Source organism: Corvus brachyrhynchos, unplaced genomic scaffold (genome assembly GCF_000691975.1).
Source record: "Corvus brachyrhynchos isolate BGI_N302 unplaced genomic scaffold, ASM69197v1 scaffold302, whole genome shotgun sequence".
Taxonomy (NCBI): Eukaryota; Metazoa; Chordata; class Aves; order Passeriformes; family Corvidae; genus Corvus; species Corvus brachyrhynchos.
The window spans coordinates 1,317,090-1,338,457 of record NW_008237244.1 but is presented as its reverse complement, the minus strand read 5'-3'; the positions used below and the strand labels follow the sequence as shown (position 1 = coordinate 1,338,457).

Below are 21,368 nucleotides of genomic sequence, written 5' to 3'. Positions count from 1 at the left end.
CCGTGGGCTGGTTCCTGCGCTCAGCGCACCGCAGGGGCAACCCCGAAACCTTAGAGCCCTTCCAACATAAGTCGTAAATGCTGTTTAGTTCCTTCCAACATAAGCAGTTAACTGTTGTTTAGCTCCTAAAAGGCTAGTGCATAAACAGTAATGAAAGAAGTACGTAAGATAAAAAAAAAGTGCTCTTCAGCAGATACTCTGAAAACTATCTGCATGCTTACCGAACCCACTTTTCCTTGGAGTCGCATGAATGCATTATTCCCACTAGCGGCAGGGACTGCACACCACTGTTTGTAATTCCATTGCTACTAGAAACCTGAAAGCATTGGGACTATCCCATCTCAGGGATACATGACAGGAGGGAAATTTTCCACTCCTTGGAATGTATAAAGCAGATGTGAAGGTAATGTGTGAGCTGCTGGACTGCCGTTCCCCTTCTATAGAAAACCAGTGGCATGGTCATTCCTTCCATGATCGTCATAGAGATCGCCTAAAGTGATGTGCTGGAAGCACCACTGATAGCAAAACTCCTTCCCTTTCACTTCCTCATTGCCTTTTCACTTTTATTGTGGAAATTGAATTGCATTGAGAAGAAGGAGTCTGTACACATGGATGAACTTACACTTTCTGTTGGAGCAGTATTTTAGGCTCCCTCATTTCTTTGAAATTGCTCGGTGCTTTTTGGGTGCAACAGAGTGAGCAACAAAGTGCAGGTAAGTCAGTGGCAGCTGACTCGTGCACAGCCCAGCTGTACAGACTGCTTCAGCGAAAGCCTTGCCAGGGCAGAGTGAAGGCAGGACCGAGGGGGGATCCTGCCTTCAGTGGATGTTTAAAATACGTTTTATGCATTTCTAGCTTAAGAAATCATGAAAAGACTTGATTTGGCAAGACAGACAATTTTATTTGGAGTGGAGCCCAAAGCCCAGATAATTCTTGTGCTCCCTTTTAATTTTTGGGATGTGCCATGGCTGAGGTGCTCTCCCTGTCTGGCTGTGGGTAGCAGCTCCTCTGTGAAGGCAGGCCAGCCCCTCTTAGTGTCTCTGGGGAAGGGGGGCAATAGGCCAGAGCTTTGGCCTGCCCCCAGCTCTTGCCTATTTCCACATTCAGGATTTCCGTGGTGAGTAACCACATGTAAAAGCCAGAGCCAGTCACTGTTTCAAATAGAGTCCAGTGGGAAAGCAACAGCAAACCAGATAACTGGTGCTGTGTGAAATAGAAATGTCCTTGCATTGTTCTCCTGGGTTGGCGTGTGTTTTGCCGACCAATCTTCTCTTCAGCTAACTTTTCTAAAACATGACTTTCTTCATTAAAATATTCCAATACTTCCACTGCCTTTAGCCAGCAGTGTTTGCTGTGGTGAAGGTAGTAAGGGAAAGCTAGCAAAGCATTAGTCGAACCCTCATTTTACTTCTTACTAGACCTCTCCATCTAATCACTGATTTTATTTTTGGAGTGGCTCCAGCTAAGCCTGTGATGGGTATGCTGGCTTTTGCACCAGAGCCTGTGAAAAGGCACAGCCTCAGTGAAGAAAAGTCACCAGTCTGACAAAGGAGAGAGGGCAGAGGCTGTAGTTTACAGCTCCTGCAGTGCAGACAGGGGCATGGCTGGCATGAGGGGGAATAGTTACAGCACTGTTTCTTTTTGGAACAGGTGGGGATTTGGTGGTTTAAAACAGATGAAGACGAAAAAATGTGAGAAAGTGGAAGAGCAGAATATAGCTATCTGTGAGGATTTGGGATGAAGACTGGAGGAAGCAGTCAGTCATCAGATGGGAAAGAGCATATGAAGTAAAAGCCATGGCCAGCCCCTGCAGGTTCCTGCTCAACATTTCTGTGCCTGCTGACACCAGTGTTCCTCCCGCATCCCGGCACTCAGGCTGCTGGGGGAAGGACCTCTGGGCTTCACAAACCTCCTCTCCAAGGCAGGAAATCCCAAGTCTCATAAAGTGAAAGTGTGTTAACATGGAGTTTGGAAGAGCAACATTTGACCTTTCCTAATATTGTGATGTTAGCAAGGATATTAGTGTGCCATCCTCCCATGTCTGCCTTCCCACTGTTACAAACAGGGTTCCTGGGTTCAGATTTATTCCAGGGTGCAGCTTCCCACGTCCATATCACCATCCGTGTGCATTCTGGAGTCTGACTTGGGCTTGATTATCATGATGTGGTTCTGTCCCAGAGGAGCAGTGACAGAAGAAAAGTGGTGTTAACCTTTCCTCTCTAAGAAACGGAAGATTTTCTTCACAGTTATACAAGTAATGGTGGGTTAGGAGAAAGTAACTACTGATGTGACTTCTTTTTTTGTTTCTGTATTGAAATGTTTTGACTCTTCTGAGGTTTTCCAACAGGTGTTAATTCTTGGACTAGGTAAATTTTTAATTCTAGGATTTATGTATCTTTTCATTTAAAAAATGGCATCTTATTGTACAGCAAATTCTGCTGGCACTGCTTATCTTTCAAAATCTACTCTTCCTTTTTTTTTCTTCTGTGGAACCATTTTCTCAGAGATGCAGAAATAGCCCATTAACTTGTGGTACAGCAGGGGTTTTGTGTTTTGTTGTTATCCATTTGTGTTTGTGACTTGGTTACCCTTGGAGTTAAGGGATGGAAGCAGCAAGATCTGTTCTGTGTTTCAGTATAATGGCATGTGCTTACAAGGCCCCAGTGGCGTTCCTGGACGGGATGGAAACCCAGGAGCCAATGGGATCCCTGGGACACCTGGGATCCCAGGACGGGATGGGCTGAAAGGGGAGAAGGGCGAGTGCATGCGGGAGAGCATCGAGGAGTCCTGGACACCCAACTTCAAGCAGTGTTCGTGGAGTGCGTTAAATTACGGCATCGACCTTGGGAAGATCGCGGTAAGTCAGCTCTGCCTGGAGCTGCTGCACCAACCACAGCAGCCTCTGGCCTGCCTCTGTCAGCTGGGCAGCACCAACCATACAGGTTTCCTGCTGGGGCCTTTTTCTGCATGCGAGGGTGACCTTCTCAAAGGTTTAGTGACTTCAGGTTCCTCTCAGCTGTGTTTCAGCTATGTGCCTGTTTCATTTCTGTAATAGGGTTTCAGAAGAATTTTGTGGCTGGTGTAGGAGTACATTTAGAAGACCAGATCTGTAACTGTAAGGCTGAAAGTCACAATACCAAAAAAAGTACCTCTGGCTTGCCCAAAACAGGGCAAGGTTTTTACCATTTCACTCCTACGGAGGATCTTTAGGATTGAAACGGTACATCTTTAATCTGTTAATTGTACAACTTTATAACTCTTCTGTTTAATCTGTACATCTTTTTAATCTGTTTAATCTGTACATCTTTAATCTGTTAATTGTACCTGTCTTTATAACTCTTGCTTCAAAGTGGTTGTTCACTGAAACTCAGTTGCAGGATGCCACTGCAAAGGATCAGCATTGCTCAGGAGCAGAATTGCCAATGTCACCCAGACTGACAGTCTGTCCTCCACTGAAGCCCTGGGTGTAAAACTTTCAAACACATTGGTGCAAGCCTAGAAAAAATCCCTCCTCAATCCCAGCTACGAAGCAAAGCCTGGAGTGGTTACACAATTTAGTTGCTGTGCTGTGGCTAGAGGGAGAATCAACTTTTTTAGTAGACTTTTTTTTCCCCCATGATATCCAACATTTTGAAGACAGCCACTTAAAAACCTGTTACCACAGGGTAACAGCCACTTAAAAACCTGAAAATACTAATTTTTCAGTTGTGGAGCTTTTATCAGGGTATAAACCACTCAAAAGACTTGTGATAATTGTTAACTCCAGGATTCCTGGTAGCAGAGACAGAAACTCCTGTCTTGTCATGCAAGGATTTGGGGATTGGACTAGATGATCTTCAGAGGTCCCTTCCAATCCTTATGATTGTGTGATTCTGTGGCTTGAATGCAGCTTTCAGAGAGCTTATACCCCATTACATAAATCCCAGAAGGTAACTAGGCTACCAACTTAACAGCAGGTGTTATCTAAATAAAGTTAAGAATTTCCATAATCCATTTCTGCTTTACCATCTAGCACGTGCTGTTCTGATTTGCATCTTTGCACCATATGGCATTTGCCAGGCTCACATTTTGTTTTTTTTTCCCAGAGAGGACTAAAGAGAATAGCCAAAGCATTTTGAAATAAATATATTCCTAAATATGTGTCCTAAATATAAATACATAGAAAATGAATAGGTTCAAGCCCAGAGGTTTGTACCAAAGCGTTTTGTCTCCCATCAGGAATGTACCTTTACCAAGATGCGGTCGAACAGCGCTCTGCGCGTGCTCTTCAGCGGGTCACTGCGGCTCAAGTGCAGGAACGCCTGCTGCCAGCGCTGGTACTTCACTTTCAATGGGGCAGAGTGTGCTGGGCCACTTCCTATTGAAGCCATCATATACCTAGACCAAGGAAGCCCGGAGCTGAATTCTACTATTAACATACACCGAACTTCTTCAGGTATGCACGCCGGGAGAGCAGAGATGGAAGGCAGTAGCAGTTACCAAAGGCAGAGAGTGCCATCTGCCTCACAAGGTCAGAGGACTGAAACAGGAGGCAGAAGAGTGGCCAGCTAACACTTTTTCCTCTTACTCTTCTGCCTCAGAGTTGACTATTGATAGTAACAGAATTATAATTATTTATTAAGTGGTACTTCATGGCTGTGCTATTTTTCATGGTATTTATATCCGGAGATTTAGAAATGGAAAACACTTCTATCAGACAGTTCTACTGATCTCTGCCACAACATGAATACAGAGACATTCTGTGCATTATTAGCCTATGGAGAAACAGCCTTACTGCCAAGTAGACAGTGTCATCCTGGCTTAAAATACGAGTATTTGCACATTATCTGTGCACAAAATGAGACTTATTCCTCCTGCAATTTCTACTCTGATTTCAGGTGGGGCACAAAAGTACCTCCAAAGTGAAATACCTAGGAGCAATTATTCATTTGCTAAGCTGAGGCAAATTAGTGAAGTCATTCAACATGAAAGGATGTGACACTAGGAAAAGGGAATGCAGAGTCTGTGCTCTTTCTCCATTTTCCTCCCTGTACCACATGACTACATGAAATCTAATGTCTAGAGCTATCATAGGATTTCTTCAGCATAGGGGTAAAGCTGACTGATCTTCATTACCCAACCTCCAACCAGTGGTGCTAGTGGGGCATCAGGAGTGGAACTTTATAGAGGAGGAGTGAATTAGGAGTGGAAAAGCTTACAGGGTAGCAATCACCTTTACAGGGCTTAGCTGTAAGCCAGGTATGGCTGTGCCCCCACCCCCTCCCATCACTGCTAGAAAGATGGCTGGGAGGGTATGGAGCCATATTCCAGCTCCCAGTGTGTAAATTTAGGTATTTAAAGCTGCAAGTATACCTCCCATTTAGCCACCCTGTGGATTGTGTGGATTGCTTCAGGCATTGCAATGAGTGTCAAGCAGCAGCATGACAGAGGCACTGCATGGCTGTAACTGATGTTGCCACATCTCTATGTAGTAGTTTTTATTTCTGAAATTGTTCTAGAATTCTAAAAACTTTTCACATTTACAAAATAGTACAAGCTTGAAACGAACTGCTGTTCTTAAGTACTCGTGTCTACCTTCAGTTGTGACATACAAAGGGACTGTGCCTGCTGAGGTAACCTGATTTTTGTCTTTAACCAGTGGAAGGTCTGTGCGAAGGGATCAATGCTGGCTTGGTGGATATTGCCATCTGGGTTGGGACTTGCTCAGATTATCCACGGGGAGATGCTTCTACTGGATGGAATTCAGTCTCCCGAATCATCATTGAAGAACTGCCAAAATAACTTCCCTCCCTTTTTATAATACCTTTTTTTTTTTTTTTTTAAATTGTACTATTTTCTTCAGAATTTATTTCAATAGAGTTGGATGCAAGTACTGGACTGAAAGGCACCAAAGCCTTGCATCTGTAGCCTTTGTCTTGTTTTGCACATGGCAGAGGCTTTTTATAATAACCATTTTAGAATACAAATATCAAAACCAAGTTCATTAACTTTTAAAATTTCTTTTTTGATGTAATACACCACTGATTTTAGAATTAACCATAACTTTTTGTATCAAATAAATGAGACCTTTTACAAAAAAAAAAATCCAGGCTATTTTATTGATCATTAATCTGCTTAAGATATTTTACACGGTGTTATGATACATGATTTTATTAGAAGGCTTTAGAGATAAAGTTCTAAGAAAGTAACATCAGGTGTTGGCTTTAGCCTTCGGAAAACATACATAAAATTCACTCCTGTAAACCTGACTGCAGAACAGGATGCACTGCTGTTACAGTCTTGGCTCTCAACAAACTCCTGGTGACTTAACTGTGACTAGACAATGTGGTAAATGTTAAATACCTCACTATGAACAACTGAGCAAAACCAGACTATCTAAGCTCCCCTTGCTTGCTTCTTGATAGAATGGATTTCAGTGTAACACCTATGACTGGTCTCCACTACTAAGATGCAGATACTAAATAATTTTACAGTTACAGCACTTAATTTCATTGCTCCAATAAAATAATTCTCCTGGATTTAGCCTTTCATATATATAGAACCACTTTGGTATTGGTTAAAAGCTAGATATGTTAATAGTTTAGAAGATACAGAAATAAGGCAGGTTCAAATGCCTAGGCTTTCAAAAAAGGGAACTGGTAAAGTGAAACAATGATGTCACAGCTGTTTGACAAGTGACAACAGCAATCATTCCAACAGACCATTAGCTTCAGTGTTTTAAGTATTTTCTTTCAAATGCTGCAAGTGATGTACTCAAATATTTTTTAAAATTGTACACATTATAAAAAGAAACCATAGTCATGTTTGTATTACAAAATCAATTTTACATTAATGAAATAAAAAACCCATGAAAAGCATGTACAACATGCAAAAATCTCCACTCTTCCCAGAAATTAAAAGGAAAAAAAACCCAATAAATCTGAGATAATGAATTTATTTCAGCTATTTAGGATTAAATCTCATCTTCTTTTCTGAACAGGCTGTAACATCTCCCCCAGGCATCTCTCAGCTTGGTGGCTCTTGCTGGTAGCTGTTGTTGCAGATACCAGGGCAGCACACCTGCAGTGAGGGGAGCACTTGGGCTTGCCCAACTGCAAGACTGTGTGTGAGATTTGCTGCAAGCCAGCAAGCTACACAGCTGGCATTCTGTCTCTGAAGAACTGTAATGTTTTCACTGGCTTGGACGATGGTTTTAAGGTATCTGAACACAAACAAGTTACTATGAACTGAGCTATGGTGTGAATTTACAGAAAGTCAGTTAACATACAGTAAGTGATTGTGCCCATGCTTGCAGTCTTTGCATTTATCCTGAAGCACGAGTAAGCTGTTCTGAGCCTAAGAGCACACTAATCCAGGGTAGCATGTGCACAGCTTTTTTTCTTTTATGCTTTTTGCATTTGTCTTCACAATATATTTTGGACCCTGGGTGGCAGAGTTAACTCAGTGTTCCATTAAATTCATTCTGTGTACCACAAAACACCCAAACCCAAGGAAGTACCCTCCAAAGGCAGAAGAAGTTGCTGTTATGGATCTACATAACATACATGGTAAACTTCCAGAAAATTTATCTTCAGCTAAATACACACAAACCTTCCTTAATAAAAACCAAAGCCAGCCATACAGGCCCCAGATGAGATTATTATTTCTGATGAGATTATCAACTGTATCAGTAGAGGGGATGGGATTGTGGAAGAGAAAGTGTAAACTATTAATAAAGTTAGTTATACCCAAAATGTGGTATGTGGCAATACTATCTACAAAAACAAGCAAGCGGATTGCCGAATGAGGATTCAAAATACTGAGTAGTGTCTGTAGCTTTCCAGATTTTAATTTAAAATTTAAACCAATCCCCTAATCAGTCAAGTTTTTATTAAAAATTGTTCTTTCTGCTTTAGGTTGGTCTGGTAAACAGGAAACTTCTCTAAGTGATTATTCTGCTCCCTATGAAACTACCTGTTGAATAGCCTTTGCTAATTTATTTCCTAGTTAAATGATACTTTCTAGATACCACTTAATATCTTCTTACCAAGAGCAGAAGGCAGATGTTATGGTCAGTAATGTACTTTCTTAGAGAACTAAAAAAACCCAAAACCATCAAACCCAGAGCTCTAAAAAGTACATATCCTTGATGGCAATTATTGGTATGGAAAAAAACATAATTATTATACAAATATACTGAGATGTACTATAATTTGTCATTAAGTTAGCAATCAATATATTAACAATCTTTTCCTTAAACCAAATCAGAAGACATTAATGGATTGCTCTGGTTTTTTTTGAAGAAAGTCCTGTGCACAGGATTTTTTTAGACTAGAAACTTCTTTTTCCAGAGAATATTCTTGAAAGTAAGTATTTGGTCCTATTTGTTATTACACTGGTTTGAACACTGCATCACTCTGGGATTACTAGAAAAAAAATCCTCATTTTTAAAATGTAAGCCTGCTTTCAAATATGCATTTACTTAGTAATATTTGGTCAGATGTATCATTAATGGAGACACTCTGGCATAGAGAGAGATGGAGAGAGAATGAAAGAGAGAATGGAAGAGAAAGAAAAGTAATTAAGTGGCCAGCAATGCACACAGCATATGTCAGTCTGGTGCTACAACCAAGTCAAAAACCACAATGCAAGTCTGTCCTGGTATGAGACAAGAACTGAGTTTCATCAGACTTGCAATTCTTCAAACCCAAGAACAGACAGCTGTTTTAAAAAACAATTTCGGTTTCCAAATTGCACCCCACTGAGGCAGCATTTTTGTGCTGGATGAGCAATGGAGGCTGGAGCATTCCATATCCTAAAATCTGACAAATAACACAGAGGTGGATTCAGATGACATTCCTTGTTTTAATGATACTCAGAGACTTAGGAAAGTTTCAACACGCTCCAGAGTTGCTTTCATATGAAGTTTTCCACCTGTGCAGGAGCAAAATCTCACCAACTGTCATCTTGAGACTTGCTGAAACTGCTCAGAGGGTTATTCCAGGCAGGCCAGGATGAATGGAATTGCTGTGCAGCTGCCTTCACCCAGTCACAGCACTATTATTTCACAGTTGCAGACATCTGTTTCAAGCAGACACAGCTGATTCAGGGAGGAAGGCAGCAATGCAGGAACGCTCAACAGGAGAGATGCTGGCAGGGTTTCACTGTCTCTACATTCTTTCCTCAAAATACCAGATCAGTTCACAGTGTCAAAGAAGACTGCCGAACTAAATTTCTCCCAGATCATAAATATAAAAAATAAAGGATAGATTCCTTCCTAGGAACACAAGTTCATACCTTTAATTATTTTCTTTTCTAAAACCAAGTAAAAAGCCAGACACATTTTCGTAAACTACAAAGGTAATACAGCAGGCAGGAGTCACTCTGATCACATTGGGTATAATTCCTTTGTAAAACCCAGGAATACCTTCTTTCCTTTAAAGACAAAAAAAAAATCGGTTTTAATTAATGTCTTTTAATAGAAAAAATCAGACATAAACCAAAGGCTGGCATTTTATTTCTCCCACTCCCATTGAGAGATTCACTTCAGGTTACAAATGACAATTTTAGACAGTGTTTAAAGTGCATCGAGTATTAACCCATCATTTTTCTCGTGAACATATAACAGTATTATGTATATCAGTTATTTAGCCTAGGCTTTGAGTGGTTTTTTGTGGGTATTGTCTAAGTAGAAGGCAATTTACTATCTTTCTTCATGCTACAAGAACTTTGTAAAGTTCTTGTAAAGCTAAAGAGAGTCAGCATTCATTTTTTGAGAATTTAAGCACCCTCTCCAGAATTTTGATTCTATTGGCCAAAAAATGAGAATCTAACTTGTCCCAATTTGAATCAGTGTTCATGCTAGGGCTGTTAAAAAGTTTCAGAGACATTAAAATCTTAGCTCCTTAGTTGCAGGCTTCACAGGCTTAGGACACCTGGAATGATGAGTAAACAGAGATCCTGGGAAGTGCTTGGGTGTGGTTTACACTACCCTCCCTAAGGTGCATTTGTTTCATCGTGAGCACAGTAGTGGCCCCAGAACAGCTGTATTACACTTTATCAGAACTAATAAGCCTTCCTGTAGACTGCAGCACTGAAGGGCACAGCACTGAGACATCAGAGCTATTTTTGCTCTGAACTGCCTCCAGTTGAAATGGTCGTAACTGCCTCTGAACCAGGGGTGCTCCTGGAACAACACAGCCTCAGCCACTCATTCAGCTGGCACCTCTTCATAGCCCAGGACTCCATTCCCATCTCTCCAGCAATATGCTGCGACCCAGAAGCACTGCCTAGAGCAAGGAAAGTACAGGATGCACATGCAGAGGTGGCCACCCTTCATAATTACACAGTTCTGTGTGAAAACTCTCCCCTGCACTGTGGAGCTCAGGGAAGGCTTGTGAGAAGATATGAATAGGTGTGAGGTCACAGGTCTCTAAAGGTCCTACAGGAAGCTGGGACTAGACTACAAAAGCAGTCAGGTCCCAGGGTAACCCAGGGACATCAGTATAATCAGCTCTGGCTAGCTCACTTCACCTTGCCAGGAGTTTGGATTAGCCACAACTCCCAGAAGCACAATGCTCCTGTCCTATGGGATAAGCTAAAACAGCCCAAGTGAGACTTCATTTAGTGTCCCAAACCTGCCATGTCAATGTTATTTTTTAGCCTGTGAAATTTGCTGGAGAAGAGAGACAGAATAAACAACAGAAACCTGCAGGGGGGCATTGACCCTCTCCTATCTCCTCCTTTGTCCTCAGCTTACTGCTGTTGGTGGCATCTTGCACAGTGTGATTTTGTACAACTAACATTTTGTTTGCTCTAAACTCTACTGGTTCTGCAAGTCAGCACAGAAGCCAGTAAAGGTAGCTCTGATTCTGTAAAACTCAGTTTCCAACATGTAGGCTTTTAATTTTGCACACCTACCTCCATGTCCTGCGGATCACATCAAACACCCCAGAATATGTGTTATGCTGGTCTTGAAGACGAGCTCGCACAACTTGATAGGGATACGTTGCTGACACAGCAAATATTTTGGATACAGCTGCCATCATTATGTATTCCACAGTGTTCTAAAAGCAACAAAAATTGTCAGGCTTGCCTTAAGTATGGCTTAAATTAGCCAGTTTACCAAAATTTTATTTGATTTTTAAATGTACTGCTAAAAATACTCAAGATTTCCCCCCCCTTACAATACAACACATTAAAAGAAACATCAATGCTTATTACATCAGTGCTACAAGTAACTGATTGTAACACACGTGTTGTGCCTTCTCATTCCCATCAAGAGAAACACTTCTTCCAAAAGTAGCTACTTTTCCCCAACTTGCACCCAGTTTTCCAGGGATTAGTACCATAACCTCTGGTTCCACAAAGCAAGAGAAAACTCTCATCCCTCCCTCTAAAATTCTCAAAACACTTGCCACAATAAGAAGTTGGTTTTCAAAAGCAGTGAAAACCAGCTGCTTGTTCCTAAAAGGTGAGAAAGTATTATTCCCTTCAATATAGTCTGCATTTCAATTAATGTATCATAATTAATGTATCATTTGTACATTTGGCTGCTGTATAACCCAACAAATGGAATCAACTTCTATTTATTCATATGCCACAACACATTTTTTTCTCCAGCACCATACCAATTTTGTATCTGATACTCTGTTTCTATACTTGTTGTATCTCTCTTTCAAATCCTCATAGGCCATGAACTGCAGTGCTCCATGTGATGTTCCGAACAGACCAGGCACAAATCCCTAAAAAAAGGATAAAACAAGGTTAAAGGGCAATGCACAAAACCTAAACAACTTAACAGAACACAGCTCACACATCTACATTTGTCCTCCCTTAATGTACAGACTGTGCCCGCACAGCTGTCGCTGTTGCAGTCTGATTCAGAGCCAGTTCTGGGTTGGTGTTCTTAAGGACAGGCATCACACAAACATTTAATAAATGCTACTTTTCTGACATACAGCCTAAAGTCACCTACTGAGTCACTGAGATAAAACAAGTGGCCCAGGGACTCCACCTCACAGAGCACAAGCTGGCAACGCAGATTAGGACTGCAAGATCACATATCAAGCTGTGGTCTTGCAAATGTCCAGCTCAGTGCCTGCCCCTTTCCTGGCACTGAGGGGTTTGGTTCCCACCTGAGACTCGTAAGGCAATGACAGATGCTGGCAACTCAGTGAGAAGGGCCACCAGGAGCAGAGGTACAAAAAATTATTGTGATTGAGCCCTGGAAATAGATAGGTATGTGTTTGCATGTGTGTCTCTGTACAAATGTGTATCTATGAGATACATATATATATTTCTACACTAAAAATGTTTGTGTCTATATAGAATCATAGAATCATTTCGATTGGAAAAGACCTTTGAGATTATCAAGTCCAACCATAAACCTGACACTGCCACATCCAGCATCACACCATGGCCCCGTGGGAGAAGAGAGCGAGCTGCTCCAGCACTGTCTTTCTTACACACCCAAACACATGAAAATATATCAACCTTTAGCTTCAAAAAAGTTGAAACTAAGAGGGGAACCAGGTACTTTCTAAACTGTCTGCACAAGAAAGAGAAGGCAGGAGTTCCCCCAAGAGCAGGATTAGCTCCACTACAATGAGCTGCCAGCTGCATAGGTTCTGAAAAGCACTAATCCTCTTTTTGAAGAGTTGGTCACCTACACTGAAAAAAACGAATAAATGGGGGATTAATCATCTTGGCCAGAAAGGGACTGAAAAGCTTGCTGCAAACTGTTGGGGGACAACTATAATGGAGTAAGTGATCAAAATGTGGTTAAAAGCACTCAAAGAACCTAAGTTTAAAAAAAAAAAAAAAACAACAAAACAAAAAAACAAAAAAAAACCAACAACAAACCCCAAAACTGAACAGTTTTATTTCCTATGATCCATTCAGGCAAGAAAAAGGAATTTAAAAATGTGCCCAGATGCCAAACTCTTTGTTAGACTAAGAAGGAAGCCCAAAATGTTGAATAAAGACTTATCAGGATATGATTAAATGCCTGGAGAAGGAGAAAAAGAGGGATCCCCATAGGAGTCCACTGAAATAGTGTTAAAACAAGACAAAATAATAAAACTCCTCCTAATTGCAGAAAAACCCCCAACAACTAAAACTACAGCAGGCATAAAAATTGCACAGATAATACACAAAATACCACTTCAGGGATCAGCTTTCTGAATGTTACATACAGATTTCTTAAGTATTTCAGTCATTTGGGAAATGATTTTTTAGCATTTCTTTGATAAACGAGGATAAATTTCTTCTCACAGTAGGAAATAATGGTCATGAACTCACTATCAGTGACCACAAACCGATGAAATGCATTAAGGGCTAGTGAAAGTCCCAGAAAAACCACTTCCCCATATGAGAACAAGTGGAATTAAACCACAGATCTGTATTTTGTCAGCTGTAAGCATGAAGTGAAGTTTGAAGCCAAAGGGCCCCAAAAGAGGGAAAAGGACAACTTTGGTTTTCAGAAATCCTGGATCACAGAAGAAAATAAAAGTAATATAAAAACAGAAAGTGGAGAGAAAAGAAAAATGTCAAAGAAAAAATTATCTGGGTCACCAGAAAAAGGAACAGTATGAAACTTATGGGCAGAGCAGGGAAAATCTTCACAAACATTTCCCTGTGATTAGACAGTAAAGCTCCTAAAGGACAGTGGAAGTAATTGTTCTCCACTTGGAAAGAATTAGAATGATGTATTTATATCATAGAAGAATGAGGTAACATTTTCCCTGCCAACAAAAGAAGAATGTTGAACAACCTTTAAGAGGGCTAAACTTTTAAACTTAAGCCAGAAGATTTGGATAACTTGCACCCAAGAGTCCTAAAGCATCTACTGATTGATACTTCATAAATAAATACCAGCATGCTTTAAGTCTTGTGCTGATGAAAAAAGCTTCCGAAGACTAAGGGACTTTTAATGTTGGGCCAATATTAAAAAGTGCAAGAACGGAGTGAGGTGACTGTCAGCCAATGTGCCTCAGTAAAATAAGAGCTGATCCAGGCTTCTATTGGTCATAGAAAACAATGTATTCTTATGGAAAAATGTTTCAAAGCAAAACTGATTTCTTCACAGCACCGAAGTATCTTGGCTGAGGAAGTTTTTGAAACATATTCTATTTTCTTGTTCTTAGACTAATTTAATACAAAATTCCTTCTTGCCACAAAATTTGACAGAATTTAATATTTATTTTATCTATAATATGACTGTAAAGATAAATTTTAAAATAATTTAACTTCATGTATTTCTTGTTATTTTTTACTTTAATATTTGAAATACACCTTTAGGAGATTTTTGCCAAGAGGGCTTGACAAAATGAACGGTTTCTCAAAGAAGTCCTGTTTGAGTTCTCTTTTAAAGGACTAGAACAATAGACAGAATTAAATATGTAATTAGAAATTTAAACGGTAAAACATATAATTCTGAGCAGCAGACAGTGGGAATAAAGAAGTATTTTAAAGTTGGCTTAAAGAGTTTTAAGTGCTGAAAATCTGTGACAAGAGGAAAATGTCCTGTTGGTTAGTGTTTCAAAGGTTACACATCACAATAAAAAGAAACACAGGCACATATACACACTGGAAAGCCTGGGCTTCTTAATAAAGAAAGGAACAAGGTTCATTTGGTGATGTGGTACTCACATCGCTGCCTGACAGCACTCAAGCCAGAGCAGCCTCTGCTGTATGTTTCAGAAGAATGCAGCAAATACCCCTTGTAATCTCTTCAGTGTTGCCTTCATTTGGTCTCTCAGTGTGTCAAAGACCTGTACTAACTGAGTGCCCTGCTCCGACAACTCGTGCAGACAAGACACTGAAGTTGCCATTATCATCTTGATTCCTTCATGGTGAAAAATGTTACCATCTTTTATGTGAAAGCTACTTATGCTTATGTCTCTCTGTAGAACCTGCAACTTAAGTTAAAATCAAGATGGCCAAATCTCAATGGATTTTGCTACATTTAAGTACAAAGATACACAAACCTTACAAGCTTCATATTTATAAGAAGAAAAATTACATAAACAAAAGCATTGCAAAATAAAGAGAACTCGGTGCCTTAGCCACTAAGGGACCAGAAAAAGTACTTTACTCTCCATAGAATCTTGCCTACCAAGGGTGAAATGACAACACACAAGTGTCTAAATATATTTCACTTGGTAACGAGCACACATTACTGCTATGACTTTTGTTGTTGTCAGCATACATTATTATTCTCAGTCTTGATGAACCTGGACTTTACTTTAATCTCTTTAAATTTTCTGCATTTCCTGTATATTTTACTGTTGTTTATTAAACGTTGCTCTATTTCCAACTGCTGCTTCTATATCATCACTAAAAGAGAACAAAAAAAGCACATACAGAAATATGGAGGCCATGAAGGATGCTAGTTGCATTCCTGACTGATGTCTTAGTAGTCAGTCACTTTAGACTATACATCTAACAGTTTCTCAATAGCTCAGATGTATTTATGTTTTCCTAAAAGCACCAATCCTACAATGTTATAATTATTTTACCATGTTTTGTCTTTCCTACCTTATGATTGAAAAGAACACAGCACTTGTAACATGAAGATGGTTGCATGACATTCAACAGCAAAGTAATTTTTAGAGCTCAGGTCTCCAACAGATCCATAGGTGTGTTCAAAATACATAACTCCAAGCTGTTTTTTAATTCAGCCTGGTGTGCAGCAGAGCAGCTCTGTCCCAGTCATCTGGGGGATGGAGGCCAAAAGACAAATCCTAATGGATGGAAGGTGTGGAAGATCACTGACTGGATGATTACGGGGATAATGAATGAAGGAGACTTCTCCTGCCTTTTCAAAACCAGGCCAAGTTCAAGAGGAACAACTTACTGAGGAACCCAGATTCAGATGAACTGTATTTAATGAACAATCAATACCCAGCAGAGCTAATAAAGACAGCTTTGATCCCTGCTAGAAAGATTGATGTATCCTGACTTTACCAGTCTCGTGCCTCAAAGGACTGAAAGAATTTGCTCAGATCAGTAACAGCATCTGTGCAATAAAGAGCAATACCAAACTGCTTGGTCAGAAATACCATTCTTCAGAAGACAGATCTCAAACAGAAAAAACCTCCTTCCAGATTTTATTTCCAATTCTATCTGAGACAGTTGTTCTAGCTGAGATCCCCTTATTTGCGAAAAGGTTGTACTATCTGAGATCCCCGTATTTGCGATAAGGAATGCTGTCTAAAATGAAGACTATGAGGGAAAAGAAGACATTTGTGTGTACTATAACTCCTGTGACTCAGGGCAATTAACAAAGCTTTAGCTGTGCGATTTCAAGCGGAGCAAGAAAAATAAAAACTCCCCCAAACACGGAAATGGAGGAAGGCTAAAGTATGTACAAGTCAAAGAGCCAACTGAAGAGGTGCCTTTTCCCCCAGTACAGACAAGGTTGAGAGAGTCCTGACGTCAAATGGAAGTTGCTCAGTGTGCATACTTATGTGGGTCACTCAGGACCTATTTAGGTCACCTTCTTTGCAGATTTAAGCAAGTAATTTGCTCTTTCAAAGGAAGTAGCTGGTTTAGTCCCACACTTGCAGATTAACACTACAAAGAAGTGTCTAGTGCCAAAGGCAACACATGCTACATGCATGAATAATCTGAGAAGAAGGGTGGAAGGACATCTTAAAACCTAACAGATCCAAGAAATTAGAACTTAGAAACAGAACTTAGAAATTAGAACAAGAAATTAGAAATGGAACAGAGCAGACATCCTGGCAGGCAAATCAGAAATCCTGACAATTTCAATGTAGGAATAAGTAAGGTGCCTTGTTCCCGGTGTTAGAATTTGGCATTCATTGCCATGAAGCACACAAGTCTAACAGCACAAGGGAGATCACATTTTTCACTGAAAATAAAAGAAGCTAATGTTCAGTAATCAGGACAATTTCTAAGAGAAAGTGGTCTTCTTCCCTATCCCTGGCAGTGTTCAAGGCCAGGCTGGATGAGGCTCTGAGCAGCCTGGTCTAGTGGAAGGTGTCCCTGCCCATGGCAGGGGGTTGGAACTGGATCATCTTTAACATCCCTTCCAAGCCATTCTATGATTCTATGATTCTGCAGCATTACTTGCAGGAGAGGAGCCAGACTGAATTAAAATAGGTTTCTTCACAACTTCCAGGCACTGATGAATGCATCTTGATGTCATGACCTGAAGGGAGGAGGAGGCAAAAAGTCCAAATCCAATTGCCATGTTTCTCTAAATTAAAGGGAACAAAAAACCCACACATATGCAGACCATATTCAGAAGTCTGCAAATTTAATGTACCTAGACCTGACAGATTAAAGACATCAATAACCAGAGGGAAAATAAGCAGTTGTGAAACTTTCCATTGCGGAAGAAAAAATTAGCAAGCACTTTAGTCATGTTATCTTCCAGAAGATGTTAGAAATACAGAGATAAGGGATAAAATGGAAGGAAGTACTACCAACAACACAGGTTACGTTACTGCTGCCCTGCTTATCCAAATTCTAATTATAGGAAGACTCAAAAAAATTAAAAAGCATTTTATAGTTTACTCTCCTATCACCCAACAGAAGACGACTTAGTCATACATAAAGCTTACATTGTATTCCTCAGGATCTCCTATATTTCAACAGTATAATGGCTTTTCTTCTGATTAAGCCTTTTTGCTGCAGTTCTTCAGTGGGAAAGACTCACAGAATAAAAGTGAGCTATTATAAATTTTTTTATTTTTGTAGACAAATATTTACAAGTCTCACCATGCTACTGAGTGGTGCCAGGCAATCCTGGAATTTTTCTTAAGTGTGGTTACCTTATATAAGCCACGTATGCCCTCTGTCTTGTATATCTTTATGAGAGCATCACACATTCCTCTGTACTGCCGCTTGGATGGGTCCACGCCAGCGTTATATTGTAGCACAAGTCGAGTCTTTGTTACCCATATTGGGTTTGTAATGCAGAGAGTCATGGCTCCTGAGAACAGACAGAAGTTACACTGACTGTTAGGCCAACTCCAAAAGCTTTATCCAGTTTTTTCAGTCCAGTGTAACACAGGCTTCTACAATGATAAAACTACCTTTCCTACCAGTGTACTCATATTGTTTAAAACAGGCAAAGTTTATGCCCTCCATTGTTCCCTCTCTCTCCCTTCAAAGCTCACAATCAAGTCCAATTTACTCCTGCTGGGGGTACTTTTGCAGAGCGTATGTATTTTTGCATATTCCTAGGACAGCCCCTTTCTTGCTTTACCTTTGCAGAGTTAGTAGTACAATCTGTTGTATATAGGAAATTTCTTAATGTAGCACTGACTATCCGAGTTATTCTTCAGTATACAATAATTCAAAATTTAATGGACACCCCTGTGACGAGAAATTTGCTTAATAATATTGACAAATTAATAGCAACAACCTGTTATAGCTTTATAGGTTACTGAAAATACCATTGTAACAGAATCCATTACTATTTTTCATGTCAAACAACATGCCTTATATTTCAACATTAAATGAATGCTTCAAAATCCTAATAAAAAGTCTTCTGAATTGCCTGTACAGCATGTAGTGACAGACAAGGGTGGATGGCTTCAAACTGAAAGAGAGTAGGTTTAGATTAGATATTAGGCAGAAATTCTTTACTGTGAGGGTGGAGAGACACCAGAACAGTTTGCCCAGAGAAGCTGTGGATGCCCCATCTCTGGAAGTGTTCAAGGCCAGGCTGGATGGGGCTTTGATCAACCTGGTCTAGTGAAAGGTGTCCCTGCCCATGACAGGGGGTTGGAACTAGATTATTTTTAAGGTGCCTTCCAACCCAAACCATTCCATAATTCAACAGGCCTTCTCCTTTCCAGGTTCAAGTGTTAAACATTTAACAAGTTAACAATCTGACAGCAGCAGATTTCTATAGTTACATTTTGGGACCCAGTATAGCACTAAATATGGAAAACACTTATACAGAATGAAAACAAGGACAGAAGAAATTTTGACAACTGCACAATTCTGCACAAAACTGAGGACCACAGTGACCTATATGTGCTAGACATCATTATTTTATGTACAGACAATAAATGACTGCATTTGGGCTGGAACACTTACCACTTTAAGAAAAAGGTGCACTGACACAGAAAGGCAGCTAGCAGTATATGGAAACGCTAAAATGAACATTAGTCTTTGCATTTAAACTCACCAGCCTCTGCAGCTGACACTAGGTGTTCGCTTGCACTGAGACTTTCCATCTTCCCTTCCTTCTTGTAAGCTTTGATGGCATTGTAACTAGAAAACATAAAATACAATTTAGTAAAGGTGAAAACAGACCTACATCACAAAAAACCCAAGCCCAGAATGACATACCTGACTTAAGATCATGGTGCTACACAGCCTTTGAAGAAAAGGTATCCAAACTATCTTTGTTTAATTGATTAATTGATCTCTGAACAGTTAGGTCTTTAAAGTGAACTATGGTAATATATATTTAAGTTGCATTATTAAGCTGTCAGTATCGCTGGGACTGCATCTTGAAAATTACCAGATAGCAAGAATTAGCTTTTAAAGGAACTCTTTTTTATTGGGAGCTACAGTGCTAGGTATCTACCCTCTAGCTCAGAAATCCACTGAGCTTTCTTCTCTTGATCCAGTTTGCAATCTTTGTGGATTAAGAAATGGTCAACAGAAGATGAACTGTCAATAGGAATCTACAGCAAAGCTTAAGGACTGAAGCACAACAATAACAGAGTCTATACAACTGACATGTGAGCTTTGCATAGGCATACCAACTAACTGATCCCTAAAATGTTTCAATTAATAGGGATAAGCAGTAAATTAAGTCCCAGTAACAGAATTAATAAAGTAGAATACTAACAAATGGGCTTTATAAGCAAAGTCCATCAACTGACAAAAACAATGAAAGAATTGTCACTAAAATGATTAAAAATCAAACATTCAGTTTTTAGTAGAAAACGTCATGTTCTTTAATTCTTAGGAAATCAATTTAGGTTCTTGCTTTTTGAGAGGTTTTAACCACAGTGTATTGGGACTTTTAGAGGATTCTTTATGGGTAATATCACCACCTCTCAAGTTCCATAGTACTTTCACAGCATCAAGGGAATGCACTGTACCTGACTGTAGATACAAATATGCTGCTAGCAAGGATTTTCTTGCTATTTTCTAAGTCCATGAGAGACTTTTCTCTCTCACAGAAGAGGCAGCAGTTATGTAAACAACCAAACTACCTGCAACCTTGAAAAAATCTTGTTTATGGTGTAGTAGAAAATATTTTGACAATGGATGCTTTAGGATTTTAGCCAATCACCCCCAAGGGGTGGCTGGTCCTTTGTCCAATTAGACTATGAAGAAAAAAGTCTATAAAAGAGTTTGTAAAATAATTAAATCAATCTTGCTGCACAACTCCTGCCTGCTGGATCTTCTCTCCTCCTCCTCCCTATGGCTGCGGGACACAGTGATATACCATAGGGCCCAGGCCTGCAGTAATACCCGACAAAGGAAATGGTCTCTGACTCAAACTGCTTAAATTCTAAAACAGTAAACCATAATAAAGGGTAACAGACATGGACTAGCTATGAGAATCACAAGTTTTTAAGTCACTTAGCACATTTTTGTACCCCACAAAGAAGATGCAATGTATATCCAAACACTACATCGTGCAGGGCATGACACGCTTTACAGTTCTACTTACAAGAAAAAGTAAAGTCCCCAGGAAGCCCCTGCTCCCACCATGTTTGGAGTTACCCCTTGATACAAGCCTCGTAGTCCTTCATGCTTCCAGACAGTGGTCATACAGTGGAGAATCCCATTGTACTTTGGCCTCAGCTCCAATCCATCGCTCACAAAGAAAGAAAGAAAGAAAGAAAGAAAGAAAGAAAAAGAAAGAAAAAGAAAGAAAGAAAGAAAGAAAGAAAGAAAGAAAGAAAGAAAGAAAGAAAGAAAGAAATTAATTAATTATACTGGAAAACATTTCAGGAAGCATAAAATTTAACTGCATCCAAGCCAACACAGAAGCCCAAAGCAAGCTACAAATGAACACGAAACCTAGCTGATCAACTGTGTTACAAAAGGATTATTTCACAAGTATGCAAGAGTTGAGGTTTATAGCTTTATAAGCCTGTGTCATGGGTTAGCTACCATAGTCTCAGAAGTGATGTTCTCGCAAAGGAGTGCTTACAGCTTCCCCCATGATCTGACAGAACCTATCAGCTGGCCAGTTTGAATATGGACAATTCTTTAAGCCACTTAAAATTGTGACCGCCTCTGTGATCCACACTTAAGAATAGACAAACTCCCCCTCCCAGCTCTCTCTCGTTTCTGGCGCTGGGACAGGTGGCTGCGGGCCCTGTGCGGGGCCGGCGGGCCCGGCCCAGGCCCTGCTTGGGCCAGGCCAGGCCGGGCCA

The 21,368-nt window shown here is 40.1% G+C and overlaps 2 protein-coding genes across 2 annotated transcripts; one reads left to right on the top strand and one right to left on the bottom strand.

The window, feature by feature from the left end:
• The first annotated feature begins 74 nt into the window (after positions 1 to 74).
• CTHRC1 (collagen triple helix repeat containing 1) lies at positions 75 to 6,072 on the top strand. Its single transcript, XM_008630669.2, has 3 exons — positions 75 to 2,857; positions 4,219 to 4,435; positions 5,639 to 6,072. The coding sequence occupies exons 1-3, from the start codon at positions 2,645 to 2,647 to the stop codon at positions 5,779 to 5,781; spliced, it is 573 nt and encodes a 190-aa protein (XP_008628891.1). The 5' UTR covers positions 75 to 2,644; the 3' UTR covers positions 5,782 to 6,072.
• Positions 6,073 to 6,079: 7 nt separating this feature from the next.
• SLC25A32 (solute carrier family 25 member 32) lies at positions 6,080 to 20,822 on the bottom strand. The gene is made up of 6 exons (XM_017730324.1): positions 20,710 to 20,822; positions 19,151 to 19,236; positions 17,784 to 17,944; positions 11,610 to 11,723; positions 10,900 to 11,045; positions 6,080 to 9,414 (listed from the first exon to the last, which is right to left on the bottom strand). The coding sequence occupies exons 1-6, from the start codon at positions 20,736 to 20,738 to the stop codon at positions 9,279 to 9,281; spliced, it is 672 nt and encodes a 223-aa protein (XP_017585813.1). The 5' UTR covers positions 20,739 to 20,822; the 3' UTR covers positions 6,080 to 9,278.
• Between the last annotated feature and the right edge of the window lie 546 nt (positions 20,823 to 21,368).